We start from the raw sequence: 23102 nt of genomic DNA on the forward strand, positions 1-23102 counted from the left end.
CAACTTCTTTCCTTTATTTTTCGGTAATGCAAACCTGCTCCTCAAATTCCGCTCGAATTACTGTTATTATGAGTTAGGAGGGTTTGCCTTTTCACTTCTCTTTCTCTTTCTCACTCCCACGCCATTCCGTCTCTACGTTTCACTTCTTGTGTTCTGTTTTTTGATATTTTTTTTCCCTTCTCTTTCGAGCGGGGGTGAAATTTTCTGTCTTGCAGACCGGCGTTAGATAAGGTTTCAAAACGATAAAACTTATTGCCACGCGCATAACTAACTGTAGGTACAGTGCGAGCTCCAATTACAGATGATATACCTACGCGATGAACATGCCCACATGCGCCAAGGACCCTTCATGTTTTTGGCAAAAGGACACCTACTTCTTTTTTCACGCCGTTATATGGTTTCAAGCCCAAAAACCTTGCTGGTGGCATTTTAGAACATGATATCACGGCGCCTCGTCCGTCAGAGAAAACCGACTGACCCTCCCATATGTTGTCCCATAATTCTGGAATTTTTTTCCAGATTTATGCAATCAATTTGTTGGTTGGTCCAAAATTTGAATAAAATTAAAAAACATTTCTTTAATGGTATATTTGTGTATGACTTGAGATTTTCTCTTTTTACTTTAGAGAAAAGCTTCATGATTTTTGAGGAATCCAGCGGCAACTTAGAGCCTTTATTTTTCTCTTACCCGATGGTAAACCTAAACCATCGACATTAATGACGCCGTGGTCTCCATCGGCTAATGGCAGCACCCCCCACGATTCAGAAGTCAACACTCACCGTCAGTGTCGAACGAAACCACATCTGCTTGCCCCCCGTCGAGGCTGTTTCTGACCCTTCCGACCCCGACAGGGTCTCGATTTGCCGCCCGAGAACGAAGGGGACCCTTCTTAAGTAACTGATGTTGCTTAAGTAACAAGTCGCCCGCCACCCATCGCGTCGGTAATCCTTTATTGCGCCACAAATCAACCTCTCCACAAAATAATCCCACCACGGATTTATGCACCTTCTGCAATGCTTTACCTACTGAACTCGTGCTTTCCTTAACGAGATTTGTGAGTAACGGATAATCAATGATTCTGTGAAAAGATGCAGGTACGATAATGGATCATGAGTGTGAACGTGTCAAAATTAGTAATCATGAACCAGAGGATCAGTCACTGAACCTCTCTTTGACTGTATTGACACGTTTTCGTTTCGGTTCAATTTAATTCACCTCTCGAAAGACGTATAACGGATGCGACTTGTCGACGTCAAGTTTTTCGATCACATATAGAGAGCGAAGTGTTTTTGAAGAAGGTGAAGCACTCTCAGAGGATGAGAGTGGAAATCCATTTCTTAGTTCTTTCCAGGGTATTATTTTCCCCCGTTGAACTTTCGCCCCGGATCCATTTGTTCCAAAACTCCGTTTCACGGTTCAATCGCATCGATTTCCTACCTCGTATAAAACCGAGTCAAAACCAGCCACCGCGATGGAGAAATCGATTAAATGCAAATCGGCCCGACCGGGAACAAGACGAAGCGGTGCCTCTTATTGGACTGTTCTCCGAACCTGCAGCCCATGGCTTCTATCTCGCTGCATCTTAATCTGTTGACTCTGTATCCCCAAGCCATCCACTTCTAAAAACGACACCCTATACGTTACCTGTCACCCAGAGTTAGAATTGCAATCACAATCGTTTTTTCACTAACGGTCAGTGTCAATGTTGACGGAGAAAAATTTTATTTGGTATAGTGACTAGAAAATTTCGCTAACACGAAGGCTTCGATACAACAACGGTTTAAATATTGTTGGAATTACAAGGAAATGTGGTACAAGTAACTATTTTGTATAATTGTAATTGTTGACGCTATACGTATTGATTATTTTCCAACTTTAAATCTATTAAATTTATTTAGATTATGCACATACATAAAATATTCGCGATAGTTACAAAAATACGAAGATTAAAAATAAAAAAAAAAAATAAAAAATAAAAAAAAAACTAAATTTTCAGGTCACAGGTACAAAACTCATTTTCATTTGTTACCCAGAAGCAGGTTTTTTGGTTATGCTAAAATATGAAAATAAGTCAAGATTGTGTGTATACCTGATATAACCATAACTACAGATTTATCTCACTCTGTTCAAACTTTTTTAAAAGTGCAAAGAAGTTTTATACCTAATTTAAAACCAATCAAAGATACGTCGAAAACGGGTTTTCCCTCCAACGAAAGTTCTCGATCACTGTACGTTCGGACTTTTCTTTTGGTAATAACAAGTCGCATTGTTTGCCAGGATTTTTGTATTCCAACCGATGCTGAATTTCTGACAGGACGCACATTTCCAATTTCAATTTTGTACTCACCCCGAGTGAATCCCCCCCCCCCCCCCCCCCTCTCGATCCTTCTATCTTTCTTTCTCTACGTCTCTCGGCTATATCTGTTCTTGAATTGTATGTGCTCAGCGATCTTGAAAGTCCGTACCTACAGGGTGCCGTCACATATATATAAACGCATGCTGCAGCGATTCCGATGCAGGCCAGAGTTTATTCCTTTCAATGGCCACTCGAGTCCCCTGACGTTTATTCGACCGCGATTTAAAGCTCTGTAGATTTAAAGACGAGCGAACGGTTCTCTTAATCATTGCATCGGGGGGGGAGGAGTCGGGTAAACACGTGACCCATGCCGTTCAACTTGCCATGGTAATCGGTGCCCATCATGGATTATAACCAAATTGCGTTCCAGATTTAACCCGGTTAATTATACCGTCTCGCCGAGGCATTATAATGTCCGAAAGCTCAGAGGCTGATGTTGGGGCTAATTATAGATGAGCGGCCAAAATTGCGAACGCGGAATCTACGCCGAGCGAAATTTCATCGAGCCCCCCCCCCCCAAGGAAGAAATTGTTCGTCGGTTATTTTTTGCCAAATAAATCAGTGGATTTTTTTACTCTCTAACGCTGTTTAACGATTTGACTGATTTTCGAACTTGAAAAGAAAATCTATTCTTCGACGACTTGTCACTGCAGCAGTCTCTAAATAGGGGCGGGGTTGAAGTTCCGAAAGCGCTTAATTCAGAATTACTTGGTGGCGAAAGTTAAGGTAAAGAAATCAAATTCTTACGAAATAACAAAGTTTTGAATGGTCGAAAAAACGATAGCTTAAAGTTCCGAAATGCAAGATTCTCAAAATTGAAATTATGATAGAGCAAAGTTTCGAAAAGTAAAGTTCCGTAGAGCAAAATACCGAAAATAAAGATTCGATGACGTAAATTTCTTAGAGTTCAAATATACTCATGCAGCGTAGTTTACTCATCGAGTGGGTCCAAAGAGCCAGAAAACCTGAAAATCAGAATGACCAAAATTTCGAACGTAAAAATATGGAAAATCCGAAACAAAGAAAGATTGATGTGGTGAAATTTGACCACGCCAGAAATTGACAGAACTGAAAATCTTCGATCATTCGGAATTTCGATGTTTCAGGTTTTTGAGTTTTCTCATTTTCTTCGAACTTTCGAAACTTTGAACTCGCGTTTCGGACCATTCGAAACCTTGATGTCTCATGAAACTTTTATTTCTTTACTTTAAATTTCGCAATCAAAAAAACCGGAATTTGGCGCTTTTAAAACTTTTCAAATTCGGAATTTCAACCTCGCCCCCTTCTAAATCTCATTTCTTTTCCGTCGAAGTCATTGAAGTATGGATGCAGTAATGACGTGAAGCTTGTTTACACTGGATTGTAAATCCAAATACGAAAGGCCTGAGGCTTTGCTTACGCAACTTGAAGTGTACCGAATTTGTATTTGCCAAACATTCAAATATCGATCCATCGAATCGTCACCTTTCACTCCCGTCAATTTACCCTCGTACACACCTACGACTTGATCTACACGGCGCGAATAAACCTTCCCGACCAATCGTGGCCCAGTTTTTTACCTCATTTCATTCTTCTTTAATCCTATTCTTCGTCCGCCACGTGGCACGGATCTTCTTTTGCGTATTTTGGAGAGAATTTAACGCGGCCAACTTGAGTACGAAACATTGCTGCGATTCCAGTTTTCTTGTTGCTCGCAAAGCAGCGGAACTGCAGGGCTTGGAATTCCCGTTTCCGGCCCGAATGTTCCGGGGCTTGGAGGAACCTGTAAATATCCAAAGTTCATCCACGGTAGTCGTGTGTTTTGGTAAATAAGCCGTTAAACGGAAAGGGGTGCGGAGGGGCAAGTGTCCTGAGTTAAAGGTTTCCGACTTTCTAACCCGTCTAATGCGTCTATATACAAAAAATACGCACCTGTCGTTATAAGAGCCGTAATTTATCTCCCGCGTGACACGTGCTCTTTTCCTAAAAAAAAAAAAGAAAAAAAGTTCACTCTGTGCATACCGCGTTAAAACCGCGATTGTGCCGCCATGTTTAATTATTTTTTCGCCATGAAACTTGAGCTGAAACATCATCGATTCGATTAATTCTAAGTAGATATTTGTCAGGCCGATTCATGTTTATATATGAAAATAATACTGCTTACCAAGCTATCGTTGCAACTTAATTCATTGTTTGCTCTCGAAATTTTTTAATACCCAGGAAAGATTAAAATCCTTCAAAGATCTGGGCTTGTGATGGCGGAACTCTGAGTTCAAGATAAAAGAGACAAAAGGAGGGTGAAGGATCTCTTTTGAAGATACCATTTCGTGGCCATTTCTTCCCGCAAGCAAGTCGATCGCTGTAGAAGAGAAAGACATCCGCAAGGAGAAAATTTTTCACGGTAAGATTCAAGTTTTTCTGTAAAGTTTATGTCTTACGCAAGTTTTTTGGTACACCTACCCCATTCAAGATGCTTGTACCTTTGTTACGAGCTTTGTTACGTTTCGAATCCGAATTTCGAATCGATAAACCGAGAGGATGTAAAGATAAATCGAGAAACTCATTTGATTGAAATCCGAAATCGTTTCAAAATTCGCGTTTTCAGTTATAGAATATTCCCTGATTTTTTAAAAGAAAAATCGGCAATGTGTTACCGTAGATAAAAAGGAATTTTCAACTTTTTTATTGCAAAAAATTTTCAGTTTCAACAGTAAAAATTTTTTATTCATGTTCATCGGTGTAAAAATTGAAGGGTGCAACTTTATTGTGATGTTAAGAGTTTTTACGAGAAAACGTAAAGATTCAAAACCAAAACTTGGAGATTATGAAAAGGAGACTTTCAAAAGAATCGCAGCTCCTTATTACAATTAATACTACAGACCAAAAAATCGAAATCGAAAGGAACGAGGGTAAAACGTTGATCGAAGTGTCGTCGAATGCCTTTTATGTACAAAGCTTTCGCGGGTTGATGAACAATGAACAGCTCGAAGAAGTTTGGTGTTCGGGATCAAGGAGGGTGAGAAACCTCTTAATTAGCTGTCTTTGTACCTGCAGTCTGGAATTGTACAGACGATGCGGTAAAAACGATTCCTTTGTTTCGGGGCAGATTTTCGCTCTTCTAAAAACCAAGGGATGAAAGAAGAGCGAGTTTAAAACCGTGAAACTGTGCAAGCAAGGATAAAGGAGACGAAAGGTAAACCTCGCCAATTTATTTTCAGTATAACCTGACCTCCTTCTCCTTTTTGCACTATTTTATCACTCCAGGTCGTAAAAGAATTTCGCAAGATGGCGGCTCTCTCCCTCTGCTCCATGGTTCCCAAGAGGAATCGCTAACGGATCGCTAAGGCTCCGGCTATTCCTTGTTTCGTAATCATCTCGTCAAATTGAGTACCGCAATAAACTTTCCTTCTCTACGTCATCAATTTTTACCGAATCTTGATCCCGACGCCAGTTTATCCCCTTTAGCTATACATTATACAAGCCCACCTAACGTGACAATAAATGGGTAGGATCAGGATCATGATATCGTATATTGACCATCACCGAGTTTTTTCTCAATTTTATGTATGCTCGATGAAAGTATCTGCTTTTTTCTTGGATCAGATTAGCTAGACACCTACTATGGCGTTTAGGCGTAGTTCAGATGTTTATTAACTATTAAATGCTCTATGGTTGCATCCACATTGGCGGAATGTCCTCCGAGCTCACAGGATTCGTGTGAAAATGTGAAAGCGTTCGAGGGTCTGGTTCTACCCTCCACCCCATCGTTTTTTCACGATGGGTCAAATTAATTTTCTACGAGTTTCCAGGCCTGTCGGTTTCTGGAACAAGGTGCTTATCGTGTGTGCGAGGAGGTGCACACAAGTTTACAATTCGCCTTTGGTGTCGCCCGACAAAGGAAAGACAACAACGTGCGAAGCCCCGAAGCCAGGAGCCTGGCTCTTGATGGTGGGGGTTGGGGGTGGTTGTCGTCCCCAGGGGCCTTCCAAAATTCTAAATTTGCCGATAACAAGGGCTGACGAATGGGCGCAGATGCGTTCGTCGAGACTTTAAGAGGCGAACGGTGTTTTGAAAACGTGCCGAAATTGTGCTAAAACGAAAATACCAATAAACCATGCGTTTGGGGTGCGGGGTACAAGGGCTACCGCGCCCGGCTTTGGGGGCAGTCTGTTTTTCTTCGGGGACAAACTCGAGGTTTTAGGGACTCTTCCAAGCCAACATAAATCCATCGGAATATCAGCTGCCTCCGGTGATGCAGGCGCTGGCTGCAGGCATCCTATTTTACTCTATATAGGTATGTATCTATTACAGCTTTACGGACTTCTTCAAATTGGATTTTTCGTCAAATTAACGCGCTGGGCTTACTTTTTCTTTTCTTTTCCTCGTCTGTGGATGAACGCAATTTTCCAGTCTCAAGTGAATGTGTTCAGTGATGGGCACTGATCTCTTATAGATCAGTGGTGATGGTGATAGGTGATCGAGTTTTTGTCGATTGTTTTTATAGAGTAAAAGATACATCATATACGAATACAGACAAATTTCGGTGTTACCTCGTTTTATTACTAATTTAGCGTATATTAGTGATCAACGAATATTCGCATTCGCATTCGCAAAAATCATGCGAATATTTTCCAAATGTAACTGTCACAAATACTTCACATTTTTCTGTATAAAACTTGTGAAAAACAGTATCAAATAAGACAAAAAACACTAGTTTGACAATGAACTCCTGTTATATTAGGTTTTCTTCGTGTTTAAATTACACTCCAACCTTGAAATTAATTTTTGTCTGTTATCAATGTGTCGTTAAATAATCGGCTTAGTTCAGCTCGGTAATTTCCTAAATAAAATGCAATCGGCGTTAATATAACTGAAATTTCGTCGTTCGTTTCATTAGCGAAAAGGTCGCGATGAACAAACCATTCTTGCAAAGAGTGAAGTGCCACTTAGGCAAACTGTTTCGGTAGTCAGTATGGAACACAGCGTACGGTTGTGTATAGATGTGTAGGTGAAGGACTACCGGAAGTACCAGTTTTGGCCAAAGTGGTGCAACGGCATTGGGAAAAGTGAGAGGAGAATCCTCTCGTTGTAGACGGGCATCGCTATCCTAGTACCAACCTTGATACCAAATTTTTTTTTTTTTTCTTTAGCCATCGTTGCTAAATTATTTCGAGTCCGTTAAGGGCCGGACACACGATAAGAGCCGGAAAAGGCTCAAGCTCCTTCTTCGTCGAGAGAAAGGGAATTAATTTTCCTACCCTTTTTTGAAGTGGAAAGAGGTTTACCTCCACCCTTCTTCTTCAATATTAAAAATTGAGAAAGAAAAAAGTACCTGCAATGTTTCGTTGTAACTGCCACACGTAACTTCTAGCTGTGTGTTTAAATTTGTAGCTACGATTTAGCCAAATCGAATCTCCGGAATGAAATGAATCGAAAGTATTTGGCAGCCTTAATCCTTCGTGTGTAAATCGAATAACCGAAATCGGATTTTGGACCGCGTTTAAATCAGACACATTCCAAGATCGGAACCTGGTAAAAAGAAAAAAAGAAGAGAAAATAAAAGAAAAAAGCAATGTGGTTCGAAAAGCGGAGGTGCTGGTATTTCTCGGTGTTGCCTTTCACGGGAGCGAAGCATCGATCTCGTATTTCAGAAAGCAAAGCATGCTAAACCGATTGCCTTCGATCGCGACGTCCATACTTCCTGGATCACACCGCTTGTGCAGAAACGCTTAAAACATACTAACACGCTTTACGGCTCTGGGGAAAAAATTTTCGGCTCGAATATCCGGGAGCCCGGAGACCTTCACGCCTCTTTGTTAATCCTGCGTGTTCTGTTTTTCATCCCGAACTAACGCTCGTCCATTATTGTTCACATCCCGGGTCCAAACACTCGACAGCAGGGTGTCTGTCTTCATCTTGTAACGCTGTAGGCATTTACTGAAAGGAACTATCCATTGACGATATCATTATGTTAAAGGTTCTTAAGACTGTGTCTGTCATTGATTCTTCGAAAATTGAGGCAGATTTTTCCAGAGATTAAAAATGTTTTCCATATAAAAAATAAACTCATTTGTGCAATCCAAGTACGCCAGCTTTGAGAGAACTTAAATGGCTGGGATATAGGCATGCGGCAACTCTGCAGAGGAACTTAACAGCTTCCTGCCAGGTTTTCCGGGCCTCTCGTAAGTAACGCTAGTTTATAAAACGACCCCAAATATTTCTGTCTGACGTGCGCGTGCCAACGGAGGGAAAAAGAGGGAGGAAAATATTTCTTATTTATATCCCCAGTGCTCGTGCGAAGCCCCCGTAACACCTTAACTACGTGTATTTGTCGGCTGCGAGTGCTGGAGGTGAAAAAAATTCTCTAACCAATCGTTCCGCACGTGACTTTTCTCGGTGCAGGGCTCAGCCTTCTTATCCCACTCATGTTGAAGCTGGTTAGACGAAAATCGGCATTTTTTCTTAATTTTAGTCAGGAATGATCGTACCTTGAGGTTTTATGGAATAGTTGTATTCGTAAGATAAGAAAACTTTTTGAAAAAATGTCTAAATAATGGGATTATAAGCAATTTCACATTATTGCACCGATATCGATTATAATCAACAACTGGTAATATTGAGTTGTCGACTGAAACAAAAAACTTGTTTAGTGACTTTTGTGACAAACAAATATGTTTGATTTTTTACTATTTCGAAGCGATTTGAAAGGAAGCATCAGTATTTAAAGCTTTCTTTTCGATTCCATTATTTTTTATTTATGTATTTTCAAAAAGACCTGAGTAGCTCACAAATACAATAATTTGATAAAACCTGAACGTACTACTATCTCGAAACAGAATTGACGGAAGAATTGATTTCTGGCCAACCTCAACAACCACAAAATCTTGAAGAAAAGAAATTTGTTCGAAACGTCATCGTACCTTGGATTCTTAATTTCTTTTCGCCAAGTTCAGACGAGAATCTCTAAATCCCGGGATGCTTATGGACGATGAAAAGACTGCGACGTCCTTGCCCTACAGGCAATAACGAGTTTCCATTTTGATTCCTAAAGCCAAAATAGTGTATCGCACTCGATGATGAATATAACAATCTCACATCGCCAAAATAACGCGATTTCAGTAATGGCCACACGTTACTTGGGAGCTAATCGTGATTCCTCTAGCCGAGAGAAAAGGGTCCAAATAAAATTGAAGACGGCTACTTTGAACTCGGGGTGACAAGCGCTGAGATGATTAGGATTGTCGAGACGGTTGTAAGCGCGGAATATATCATTAACAACGTTCCGTCAGTGAAGAAGCGTACGGATGGACTGCATAAATACCTCCGGCGGTTAACCATCTGGTTAATTACACTGTGACTGATGACTTTTTACTAATGATTCTCACGGCGCAAAGTCGACGGTGGCAGCAGCAACGATGACCCCCATGATTCCCTCGCACTTTGACGTATGGGAATTTAATGAAGCCTTCGGTAGGGTTCGGTTACTTTTTCCCGGTTTCACAAGCTTCTCGGGAATTCTATATACCAGCTCAAACCACTGCGAGAAGCTTAGGAATTGCTTGAATTCCTCGACGCAACGAAATTCATCATCGCTGGGAAGCCGCGCGGTGATCCTTGGCTTGAAATTATTTCGGAAGACGGGCGTTTCGAAGGGTTCATGTAAGAGGAGAATACCAACTTCAAAAATTCCTCCGAAGAGCAGACTTTGAGATCTTAATTTCTTCCGTCGATCAAAGCTCTGCAAAGTACAGCAATGCAAGCTGGTATCACCTGCTGCGTTCGTCTTCCTTACATTCTCACAGGACTTTCGTAAAAATGCGAAAAGCTCGTGTAAACGTTTCATTGGGTGTACTAAAATCGGGTTAATGAGAAGGCAATGAAACGGGTCAAAGTACCATGATACCTACACTTACCTCGAAAGCCGGCGCTTCATTCCAAAGGCGCGAAGTATACTCAAGGGAGTTTAATTCCAGTCGACTAGTCTCTTTAGCAGCAAGATCACGTAATAGTCGAACGTCGGTTCTAGCATAGTGATAGATGGTTAAATGCGATGGAGGTAAAAGTGCAGCGTCGTAACTCGAGGAATCAGATGAGCCGAAGATTATGTCAGACTTAAAACTCTCCGGCTTTTAATCCTGTAGATCAGATTAAAGGGCGACTTTATCACCGGTTGAAATTATTCAGATATCACCGAGGTCAATCAGGAATTACGGTTGTAACAAAGTTAGTCGATATTGTAGACGAATAACTGCAAAATAACCAAAAGTAGGTATATTAAGAACGTAACTTTTTCAACGTCAAAAAGTTTAATGCCTGCAACCCGTGAGAGGGTCACTCTCAAAAAATTTTAAGGTTACTATTATTATATAGCGAGGAGGAAAGTATCCTGCGAAGAGGGCTTAACTTGGTTCAGGATCCTTAATATTTTCTCATGAACGCCCCCCCCCCTTATTGTTTCTTCCGCGCAGCGTCGCCTCTAAATTATTGCATTACCGAATGATGGAAAGCGCGTTACTTATTAAACGGCCTCTTCGAAGGGATATGGTTAGGTTGATGAAAACGAAGGTCTGATCGATTCCGTTATTCATTCCTACGATCGTATCTTCATGAAGGAAAGATTTTTGAACAGAGGAGAAATTTGATGAATTATTTTTTTATGCGCATAAATTGGTATTTCGCAATTAATATTCTTTATTACTTTGGCATTTTATTTACATATACGTATATAATTAGGTATGTGTTGTATACCATGTACGATTGCATTGCTTGAGCAAAATAGTATTTATAATACAATATATTTTTCAAAAATAAAATTACACATATATACTGTTTTACAATTGTAAGTCGTATTATTATTATTATTATTATATATTTGTTAGTGAGTACGTAGTTGAGGCATTTTTTTTTTTTGTTTTTTGTTTTTTTGTTTTTCTTAATAGAAATATAACCAATCGTCGCCTCGTATTGCAGCTAAAAATTGGTTCTTAGGCACTTAATTGAGATTTTGATGTCGTTAATTCGACGAGTTTCGCTACGTCATTGACAGGCAATTGAAGAGGCTTAGAAAATTAAACGAGAATCGAGAGTACGTTTCACGTGTCGTATCAAATGTGCCGAATCTAAGAAAGTCTGTGTACTTCGGTAATTTAATTAATAGAAAATCTCTACGAGGCTTTGAATTTTCGTAAATTCGACAGTCACGATAACATGTATTTCGAATAATTCAAAAGTTAAACTGACCCTTCAGACCGTGACTTGAATGTCACAAATACACACACGTGAACAGTTTTCGCAACGTTGCAGACGTGGGTTCAAAGTGTGTTTCCAATTTTTTATTCCTAAGCCCCATTATACTCGTACATATAATGTCTACGATTTTCAGCTCGTCGATTTGCTTTGATCAATCAATCGTCGAAGCCGTCGTGTATAGTCCGTTCTGATTATTTTTGTAACGACTTTCTCTTACATGCCGGTGCCAGTGTTCGGGATTTAAATGTTTTCGTCGAGCTCGATTGTTGAACGTTTAATTTACACAGTTGTACAACACTCGGATATCTTTGGTCAAGTTATATGCAATAGTGGATATAAACGTATCCCTAAACATTTATACCGTTTGCTTACTCATATATACGATTAATCAGGTTCCGCGATCATTATTCGATCATTCGCAGCCTGATTTAGAGACTTTGATTTTGATTAAACTAGTCGGCTGGAATTTTATTGCTGCATGGTGCATATATATATATATATATTGACGCGGCAATTGATGCAGGAATACGCGAGTCTCATTCAATTTGAAACTCCATTTTACTGGGGACTATCGTGCGTAATTAAAATTCAAACTTGGTTAATTAATTGCAGCAATAAACTCTAAATTGATGAAAAAATATTTCTCTAACAATTGTTATACTCGAGCAGTTGTATAAGTGAAATCTGAATTTCAAACAATTGGCGGATCCGGGATCCTCGCCTCCAAAACACACGCTTTCTCTCTCTCTCTCTCTCTCTCTCTCTCGCTCTCTCCCATTCTCTCCCGCTCTTGCATTCGGGTTAATAAAGGATGTAGCTTCTAATTATGAATCGGGTGATGATTTTCGAGCGGCGAAGACGGCGCGCCGCTGATGCTCTGCACGATCATGCTCAGGCAGTCAAGACTGCTGCCAGCATTTTGGGTGGGAGTATTTTCCGTCTGTTCATATCCTGAAACATAAAAAGCGGAAAATTACGAACGTCACAGGATTTACTGAGTAAACAATGCACAAGACTTACGTAAATTATGCATGCAATGCAGAAGACCGAACGCCGCGTGGGCGAGGGTAAAAACTTTCCACTTTTATTAACTGTCGCCAGGGACGTCGTGACGCGCAGAATTTTTAAATTTAGAACCACGTCGCTTAAGAGTGAATAAAAATAATAACAATGTATGCAAAGACGCTGTGGGAGATGTTTAAAAAATTCAGGGAACTCGGAAATTATGAAAATTCAAAAGCTTTACGAATATACCTACTAGCGAGAGAGAGAGAGAGAGAGAGAGAGAGAGAGAAAAAAACAAATCTAAATCCCTTCGGGCAAAATCGCAAAGCTTTTTTGCTCCCAATGATGAAATTTAGTGTCGTTTCTTCTTCCACTGAATGTACATATGTGGCTGTATTTACGCTCCGTTAAATTCAGCCCCAATAATATGAATATGAACTCCAGATCTACGTTCGATTGAAAATTCGCGTTGCGCTTGTTATACGGGCATTCGATTCGTGCAAGCTCCGTTCCCGTGGGAATATCTACCCTGCCATGCATGTTTTTTTATCGTGATCGAAACACTTCGGTGAACATCGCGAACAGCACGACGTTGAATCGCTTGTAAATAAATTTCGGAAAAAAGAAAGTTCGTTTCAATCTCTGCAGCACTCGATCTTCGAGATCGATAAATTTGACACACTCTCATGTCAAATTAAGCCGTTGACCGATCCTCGCTACGAAGAATTTTATTCCGAATTAAATCGATGAAACTCGACGAAGCGTAATCTCGCAGATTGATCCGTCTTATTGGAGAATCGAAGCTTGTTATCGCGAACGCAATTTCGTTAGCTCGGATCTGACAGGGTCAGGGTTGAAACTGATTAATTCTATTAGCTCTCCGTGGCTTGTCGCGTCGACCCTTTTGGCACCCTGAAGAAAAGGGACGAGGCCATTACGGGGTAGTTAGAAAATCTCTCGCGGTCTGATTGAGCCACGATTGGTCAGGAAGAAACCGACGGGTAGAAGAAAATCCCTAGATTCGACGGTAATTAAACTTATACCATACATAAAGCATACTTTTTTGAGTAGGTAACTGCAGTTACCGGGATTATGGCGACGTCATTATTTAGTTTTTTTTTTGAGTCTCGTGTGACAAAATGTTAGTTTTTGATGTTTTAAGAGCCCACTCGAAAGGACGGCTCAAAAAAAAAAATTTTAAGAGGTCGCTCCAATTTTTTAAAAATGTCAAAAATCGTCAAAAAATTAAATTAAAAAAATTATATTTTCAGTATTTTGTTTGACTTTTAATTCATGTCGTAGTGTATTCTTATCCATTCTTTCTTACTAAATTAAAGAAAAATAATTATGAAATTTTAGGATGAATATTAAAAGGTCGTTCGAAAAGATCTAAGGAAATGCAACAAAAAATTGAAAAAAAATTATGAGCGACCTTTCAAAATTCAAATTTTGCACTGAAACTTTCGGAAACTTATTTTTTTTTGTCTATAAAATTATACCGTAACGAGAAAAAAAATTAAAAAAATTAAAAAATCGATTTCAGATGATTTCTCAGGTTTTAAAAAATGTGGAGCGACCTCTTAAAATTTTTTTTGAACTCACCTTTGGAATGGGCTCTTAAAACATCAAAAACTAACATTTCGTCACACGAGACTAAAAAGAAAAAAACATAGTCGGTTTTTTTGCGCCACCCTAATATATATGTTGAAGTTACGTTTGCGAATGTTTCTCGAACTTGTCAAATTGTCACCACAACCCTTGCAGAATTTTGGCTAGCAAAAAGCGCTGTAATCTGTATACAATTATCACCGTATTTTTAAATGCAAACAGATTGATTTTCTTCTCGCACATGAGAAAAACGGCGCAATCTTGTTGTATTTTTTCGAAATTTGATCCTGCGTTGTTTTGATTGGTTTTTAAAGTTCCTGAATGAAAAGTGGTTTGAACCAATTCCATAAGGTAAAAAGTTTTTGGCTTCCAAAAATCGAGAAATTCCGATCACCTTTGACCGATTTTGAAAAACGTTAGAAGCAGTTACGGCAAAAAATGATTGCTTGAAATAATTCCAAGTCACAGCCGCAGAGAAAGGGGGAAATTTTTTCTCTTCCTGAATCAGCCCGTTGGATTTTCGTTCAACGGTGTTTTTTGAGTCTCCGGTTTCCCGACACGCCCGTTCGATACGAAATCCCTTATGAATTTTTCCAGACATCCTCGAAGGCCGGGATTGAGTCGGCCGAAAGGCCTCGAGGGTCGGGGATGACAGACGGACGACAAGGGTGTGGGCCAATTTGCATGGCCCAGCCGTTCTCGTTTGCATTGATCCCCTCACGTAATGGGAAACATTGCTTTTGTGTTATGCATACGGGACGGAGAAATTTACTTACTCGAGTCTCCCTGCGACCTGTCGACGTTTTCCGACCTAAAACTAGACGCTCACGCGGCTCAAACTTCCTTTTTTCAATCCTGATATCATTTTAACTTCGTAGAGTTTGCACCCTGGATGTTCGCAAACTAAAACACCTGGTATCAACGCCTGAGCGCTTAACTAACAGAGCATAAACTGAACTTCTGCGTGTGTAACGAGCGCTTCAGAAAAATCAACTCCAGTTTCAACCTGATTCAGGATAAACGAAACTCTACTTAATGGGGTTAATTTTCTTTCACAACTTGATCGCAAATTTTTTTTCTTCGTCAGCTGAACGCGCACGAGACGCCAATTAGCCGGCCTGCAACGAAATTCCTTCGTGCGCGGAGTAAAAACCTAATTTTCGATCCAACCACACGTGGAAAGAGAGAGAGAGAAAACTACTGATTAAATTCAACAATTCGGAAAATTGGCAAGACACGAGCAAGTCTGAATATATAACTACTTTGCTAACAAAATTACTCCACGCGAGCTATTGTGCAGAGGACATGAAGGGAGGGAAGGGGATGGTTGGGAATAAAAGCTCGGTCCAGAGAGTGGATTTTAGCTGGTGCTTTTCATTCGAAGCGTGAGATGCAGGATAGTTGCTCCTGCAAATAGGTGGCGGAAAAAAAAGCTGGCTTGCGGTGGAATACCATGCAGAGTGGAAAAAATCGCGCAGGCGCAAAAGGAAAGCCGCGAATTAATACTCGAGGCGGGAAATTGCGCTTGTCCAGTCCGAAACGCGATAAGCTGCCAAGAATAACGATCTTCGCGCTTTGAGGATTTGCGCTACGCTTTGCCAGCCCTCGTCTGCTCCCTGGCACGAAGACCGCGGTATCCTTGGCGTCAGAAAAAATTTGGACAAAAAATCAGCATGAAATGCTGAGAAAGTTCAAACCCTTTCCCCGTTCGTCTTGCTTCACGTTTAACCCACCCCTCGCACCGCCTCCCTTTACCAACGATGTCTCAAGAGATTAAGGCTACTTTTCGACCTCGCCGATAAATTCGTCTCGATGGTTTCTCATCCCTCTCGCTTGGATCCCGCAGCTTTTGTAATATATCACCTTTTTTGTTTGCTCTCGTGGACTCCCGAGTTTTAGCTCCAATTTTTTGGAAATTTGGAAAGTTTGAAGAAAAATTCGCCTCGAGTTAAGATCCATGCAGAACTTTATAGGATCCGCTTTATTATTTGAAATCTTATGAGGCATTGAATTTACACGCGTGGTGGCTGATCTTTTTGAATCTGTTATTTCGCGTCTTATAATCTTAGGAATAATTCCTAATCCTGATCAAGATTCTTCTAGATCTGAATGTTTCATATCATTTCATCGCTGTCGAGCATTTTGCCAGGTTGTGATTTTGGAAGACAAAAAATTATAAGATATCAGTTTTGAGAAACTTTTTAACCTTCATGTTTTCTCCATTAAGAGTCAAGAGAAAAACGCGGAAAATGACATACTAAATTCTGTTAAGGATCGCCTCACGGTCGTAAAAATTCTCCAATTGTCCAAAAGTTTCGGTACGACAACAGTTTTAAAACCGAAAACGGAGGTAGATTAAAAAGATATTATACATACGTTATGATAATTTTTTTAACCCACAATTCAACCCAAAACAGTCGAATAATTAAGTAGGAATTCATCAAGCTAAAAATGTTAAACTGAATTAAATTGAACCCAATTCACGATGCCAAGAAAAATGTTGTTTTTCTCGTTTTAAATGAAATTGGATTCGAACTTCAATCAATATGACTATTAATTATATCATTCACTTTCAGTTAATTCCGAGTCTATATATATATGTATATACTGATTTTCGGAGCTTGTTTGACGTAAAACTTTTCTCTCACGCCAAGCAAAATGACAGCTATACAAAGTGCGTGCGAGGTAAATAAATTTTACTTCCAAGTGAATTCTAACAACCGAGAATTCATCCCGCAAAAATCACTCATAAATGAGTGTGTACGTGTACCTTAAAAAATTGAGAAACGGGCATGCGGTTAGCTTTTGACGTCAAAACTAGTTGTGCCTTTTCATCGAGTCGATTATCATCGGCGAGCTTTTCGTCCTCCAATTTTGTAGGGGCTTGATTTTGAAGGAAGGATGGAAGGTGGAGTCGAGGGAGATAGATGGAGTAATTGATACCGACTGGAGGGTGTTGCTCCTCGCGTTTTCTATTAGCGGTGTTAAAGAGCGACGACACGCACCGTCAACTTGGCCTTTGAGAGCGTTTAGGCCGCACGCGGTGTCCCGGGAACATTTCTCGCTCACTTCTGGACGGGTGTTGATAGCGTTTAACGTTGATCGATCGTTGTGCACCCAAGAAACGTGGCGGAAGCTGACCTACCTCGACAACGGAACTCGAGGGAGAGACTCGCGGGACAGGATAAAGATATACCTCCACGGATCTCCGAGTGCCTAATAATATTGAACGAAGAGAAATGTGCCAACAGATGCCAGCCTTTACGGAGCTGGGAGGCAGGTGGGTTTGGTGTATAATGCAGTCGACGTTGAACACGTGGGATGAAAATGTTCCCGAGGCGAACTCGCTACTTTTTGACTGATGGCTGCCGCGTAATTATACCTGAGCTACGAAACTTCTCAACTCCATGATCATGCGCTATTTTAGTAGCTCGCGGCGACGTTTCAGATGTCAAAACTACCCTTAGTTACTCCGAGCGAGTCTCGATGCGATTCCAATGGCGACGCCACCACTTTTGTAAATGCGAGGAAATCCTTACAATTGAAATTATACCATTTGTAAAAAATTTATGCGAGGAACGATTCGTTTGTTAATAGCTAGTCGTAGTTGACTGACTGACCTCGTTTCGTCAGTATAATTACGGTTGCAGGGTTGTTGATCCTGGAGATAACCAGGAACAAATATCGTTCAACATAAAAATGGGAGTATTAAGCATCGAGTTAACGTTACACAAAAATATAAAACCAGCTACTCGATACGTGCAGTGATGAGAAAGAGGAAACTATAACGTGAAAACTTTTACGACTTGTGATTCGTGACGGGTTTGGTTTTTTACAATAGCATGAATAAGTTTTATAGCGGTTGCAGCGAATCACCGCGACGCCGGACGTCGAGCTTTCGTGTCCTCGAACTTATTCGAGAGTTTTTCAATTCGGGGGTTGAAGTCGATTTTTGTTGGAGCAACAAAATCTTTCGACCCTTCGTGCTGACAATATACCGGGGGAAACTGAAACCATAAGATGGTGTTTCTTCTGAGTATATATACGTATGTATTTTCCCATTTCTATCACTTTCCTCTCATTGATAGGAAAATCTTGAACTCGTGAACCGAGAAATCGAAGTAATACAAATATTACAAAATGCTGAGATATTGTTTTGGTCCTTTCTGTCTCCAGAGCAGCGCACAAAATTTGAGAGAATTCCTTAACGCGCAGGAAGAGCTTTCTCTGGCTCGTTTTGGCTGACGTATCTTTCGGAATGAAGAAACTGAGCGTGTCGTTTAGTTTTTGGGTTCCTATAATAGAGACGACGAGCTCCAATCGGCTGGGATCAGCTCGGTTCACCTCTGAGCTGAGCGTGTTTAAAAAAGTTCGCATTAGCACAGTGAATTTACGATTATATTCGCTACCGTGAGATAGGGACGGTGTGTCACCGGGTATATAAATAGTGAATACACGCATATCTCAGTCTGTTTATACGCATATCTCTAGGGTGGAAGAAAAAACCTCTAAGAACACTCGCCATGCTATAAAGTCACGGTGAAATCCATTAAAAATAAGAAGGACAATAATAAATAAGCTTCAATGGTTCGGGGAGATAAACTAGATGCAGGGGAGAAGATATAATACTTATTTATTCGGTTATTGCGAAAGGCGAAGGTGTTTCCGAAATATACGGCATATTCCCTTCTCGGTTAACCTACATTTCCTCAAATTCTTCTTCGGATATTCCCAGACAAAATAAAGCTTACATCTCACCGGTAGGATCGTCTGTACCTCGAATTCGTGTATTTCCGATTGAGAAGCGAGAGTCTGACTTTTCGTCATCTGTGAAATTTTGTACCGATTCTTGAAAAATGACTTAATATTCTGATCGACGTTGACTGGATTGCTCGATAAACATCTGCCGCTTTACGTACCTTTTCACGTATCTTCTATTCCATATAACCAGAAATTCGAACAAGAGCTAATAAAATGCAAATGAAAATCGTTCGCTCTCGACTATCCGTGGAAAGCAAATACGAAGGATGGTAAAAAAAAAAAAAAAGAAAAAAAAAGAAAAAAGAGGCCGAAGAAAATTCAAAGGAAATGAAAACTGGTAGAGAAATCCTATGCAATCTGAAATACCCTCAACCTCATATCCAAGAAAGATATGATGAATTGGAAAGTAAACGCCGCAACGTCCCAAGCTCAGATCTAGTATTTTGAGGTGAAAAGTTTTTAGGGACGGTAAAAAAATGCCAGCTTCATTGTGAGTATCGCGAGAAACGTGAACGAGGAAAGGCGGCAAGCCGTGTTACAATGTGAAAAAGAACCTTTCAACACTTTCGAGTCTGAGCTCCGGTCCGAACTCTGTGTCCCATCGGAGGTCTAAAAATTCTTTGCGAAGGTTGTTGACCTTATCTCATATTCTCACCACTCGCTCGCTTCACAGCTCGGCTACCTTAACTCATCCCCTTCAAACGTAGGATCATTGATCCCACCGCGTTGATACGGATGTTCCGGCCAGGATTTAATAAAAGAATGACATAAGGATGGTCTTTTTCAGAGTTCACAGAACGGGGCGAGGAACGCAAGACCGCAATGAGATAACTCCAATGAGAAGAAGGGAGGTTGACCGAAGCCAGCTCTTTGATGTGCGCATTAAACTACTTTAGATCGAGATTCGAATACCACGTTGAAAAGGAATCGATGGATATTAGCCACGGGACCTAGGACGTGGTCCTTTCGCAGATCACGTATAACGGGAAGCTCGTTACCCTTACTTCGCGGAAAGCTTCCACTTGAGCTGCGCAAGCCTAGAACTGTCATCATTTCTGTCGCGCGGCCTTTGAAGAGGCAAAAGCTACTTACAGAGAGCCTGTACCTTGACTCAAAGGAATCTTGTAATAAAGCATTTCGTGGAGAACAGTTGCGAGGGGTGGCCCGGTTCTTTGAGGCGAAATCACGCGATGTCAGGACCTCAGAGAATTCGGGGAGCCCACCGAGCACCTCCTTTACATGCCCATGCAGCGTGTGTTGTCCTTGGCAAATCCATAACGCGTTCGAATTCAGCTGCGCAACGCTAATCAAATATCAATTTCACCATTTCGACAGCCGTCTTCGGTTACAGTTTCAACCCCATTTCCATTCTCATTGACGTTTCACTGAATCCACGCAGAACGTTACTTCATCGCTTCGATAATTGCGCAGAGTGGACTTTGGGAGCGGAGAAACTTTCGTGGAACTTCATGTCCATCCACTCTGACCATGCATCGTCATCCTTTTTCACCTCCTTTCCATGAGACTCATGCTTCTTAAATAGGACTCGGCTGGAATGGTCGAAGGTTATTATCGTTATTCGAGTGACGTAATAACCATGAGTAAGTTAATGGGAGTTGAAGAGGTCGTCTGATGTCTCCAGGACTCCTGAGGTTGCACCAGCATTTGTGCACTGTATTACAGCCTTCTTTCGGTGGTCTCCATGCGACGTTCCGGTTCTGAGCGAGTGTTGATCTAGACTAGGAAGTGGCTTGATGACGTCGTGTACAGGAAACGATGTTCATTAATATCAGAACGACCTCCTCCTTTGTAACTCTATGCATATATACATAGTATACGACGACAGCTGGAACTCGACCTCGTTGTAATGTCGGTGTCTGGCTGAACTGCACTGTGAACTATGAACTTGTGCGATGAAAGACTTATAAATATTCCCAGAAAAGTTTTAACGCGAATCAGAGCGGAGCTAATTGCAGAATTATACCAAGATGAGAATGCTGTCTCGTTAGTTGGGTGAAAAAATGTCGCGAGAATCGTGGCGTGTCGAGGCAAAAGGTAGACAGTTCGACGTTGAAAGTTGCGCTATGAAAACTGTGAGGACTCGAAATATCGAAACGAATGGCTCGACACAGAGTCGAGTCTTATTTCGCACCTGTCACGTAGGTCGAGATGGAAAAGGAGGATGGAAAGAGTGCAGCAATGCAGGTCTGAATGAAATTCGGGCGGTACACAAGGCTCGTCGGAAATAGCCAGTCGAGTTTTGGGATGAGGCAATGGAGAATGTATATTTGAAAACGGAAGTCTATCTTTAAATATAGGGTGTGCCGGCACACTTCGATTCACAACACTTGCTTGAATTATGACCTGTTTTACCTACGCGCATTATGAATCATATAAGATGTGTTCGGTGGGATATCGTGTTGCGAGACGAAGGCGTGATAACTCATTCTCACATTAAACGCCTATTTCACGCCGTAATTCGAACACCCGTTATAACGCAGGCGACGTCGTCCCTTCGTACTAGGCCTGTCAGATCTATGCACGATCGTTTTTCGATCTTGAGAAAAAAAATTTCTGGCTTAAAGTAGCCAAAAAAAGAACCGCGTATTACAGCTATGCTTAAAAAAAAAAAAAAAATGTGGACGTGCGTTAATCCAGATTTCTCAACGCACGTCGGGAGAAAAAATTTGTTAACACGGAAGTCGTTGTTGATTTCGATCCGCAAGACGAAAAACCGTCATCATTGAGGAATCGGTGAACCTTTTATTCTTTCCACAATTAGACGCGACGTTGTAATATGCTAAACTCGAGAAAGCCAGGAAAATTGAACCCCGACTCTCCTCGACGAGGTTCTCTTATATTGAATCCTCGGCGTTCCTGGCGTGAAATCAAATATCGAAGCGGTAACCCGAGAGATAAGAAGCCGGGAAGAAAAGCGCGGAGTCGTCGAAACGAACCTGCTGATTTGTTTGATTAAAAATCAGACCCCGGAATCAAATCATTGGCGTCTAATTACTATTCTCGGATATCCAGTAAACGCGTAAAAAGAAAATTCGAACCCAATCCTCCTGGCTATCCGGACACCTCGTACACACGTACATATGTAGGTACGAACCTACTCACTTCGTGATCCGGCGGGATTTATTTACCCACACCTTTCCACGCGTGAGCCGATAGTCGTTAAGCCGATGGCTGCAAGCGCCTCTTAAATACTGGACAAACTAACAAACCGATTTCCCGAGTGTATAAACTCCGTTTAGCCCGGTTAATTGCAGAGCAGTTCTATTTTTCGATGTTACTTCTGGTGTTTTCCTAGACTGTATCAATCAGCCGATATACCGGTTCTGACGATGAGAGAGAAAAAGGAAAAAGAAAAATAAGAAAAGAGGGGGGCGAGGAAGAATGGCGTCGAGAGACGTTCGAATAAATTTCCGCCACTTTTTGAGGAAAACTTTGGATATAATGGTACGAAAATAGACCGTCAACGGGATTCGGGGCAGTTAAGGATACGGGGTACATCTCGTGGCGTCGGTAGAGCTAAACGATTTACAATTTCCACTCGGAAAAAATATCGCCTCATTGTTTGCTTAGGGCGTCTATACAAACTAACCGTCGCCCAGGCCATGGGGTGCGCTACAAACAATCCTCTCCACCCTCGCTCCTCCCCCATCCAACGGTAGCTCCGCCGTTTTATAGCTCGCTGTTCCCCGTGTGACCACAACCGTAACTTTCCTGCACAGAGTATTCTGTGTCTGTGATCCTCTCACGGGTTAGAATGTGTGTTCTACCTAATATTGTGCTGCTTTAGGGGTGTGTCGAGTATACAGTCTGAACGAAAATTTTCCAAACAAAAGCGAGGGAGAATTATGAAGCAAGGATTGTTTAACAAAGTCAACTTCGTTGAACTCGGTGGACATTTTCGTGTTTACTAATCTACTAATTATAATTAAGAAATCCCGATCGATGAGAATTTTTAAGTCATTTTACTATCGATTGTATCACGAAAGAATATCTCATAGCCCGAGTTTTACACCTAATTTTAATAATCGTTTGGTTGATTCAATAGAGAATCGATTCACAAAGGAAATTCAAGTCAATTGGATTCATGAAAATTGGATAAAGGAAACGATCTTGGTATCGAAA

The 23102-nt window shown here is 41.0% G+C and overlaps 1 protein-coding gene across 1 annotated transcript in view; it reads right to left on the bottom strand.

Moving 5' to 3' along the window:
- Window positions 1-11158: 11158 nt before the first annotated feature.
- Window positions 11159-23102, bottom strand: part of LOC124409312 (transcription factor SUM-1) — a 54253-nt gene continuing 42309 nt past the window's right edge. The window contains exon 5 of the mRNA XM_046886852.1: window positions 11159-12536. Coding sequence (XP_046742808.1) covers window positions 12406-12536 — 131 coding nt within the window. The 3' untranslated portion in view covers window positions 11159-12405. The remainder of the gene's footprint in view (window positions 12537-23102) is intronic.

This window comes from Diprion similis, chromosome 8, assembly GCF_021155765.1.
Source record: "Diprion similis isolate iyDipSimi1 chromosome 8, iyDipSimi1.1, whole genome shotgun sequence".
NCBI lineage: Eukaryota > Metazoa > Arthropoda > Insecta > Hymenoptera > Diprionidae > Diprion > Diprion similis.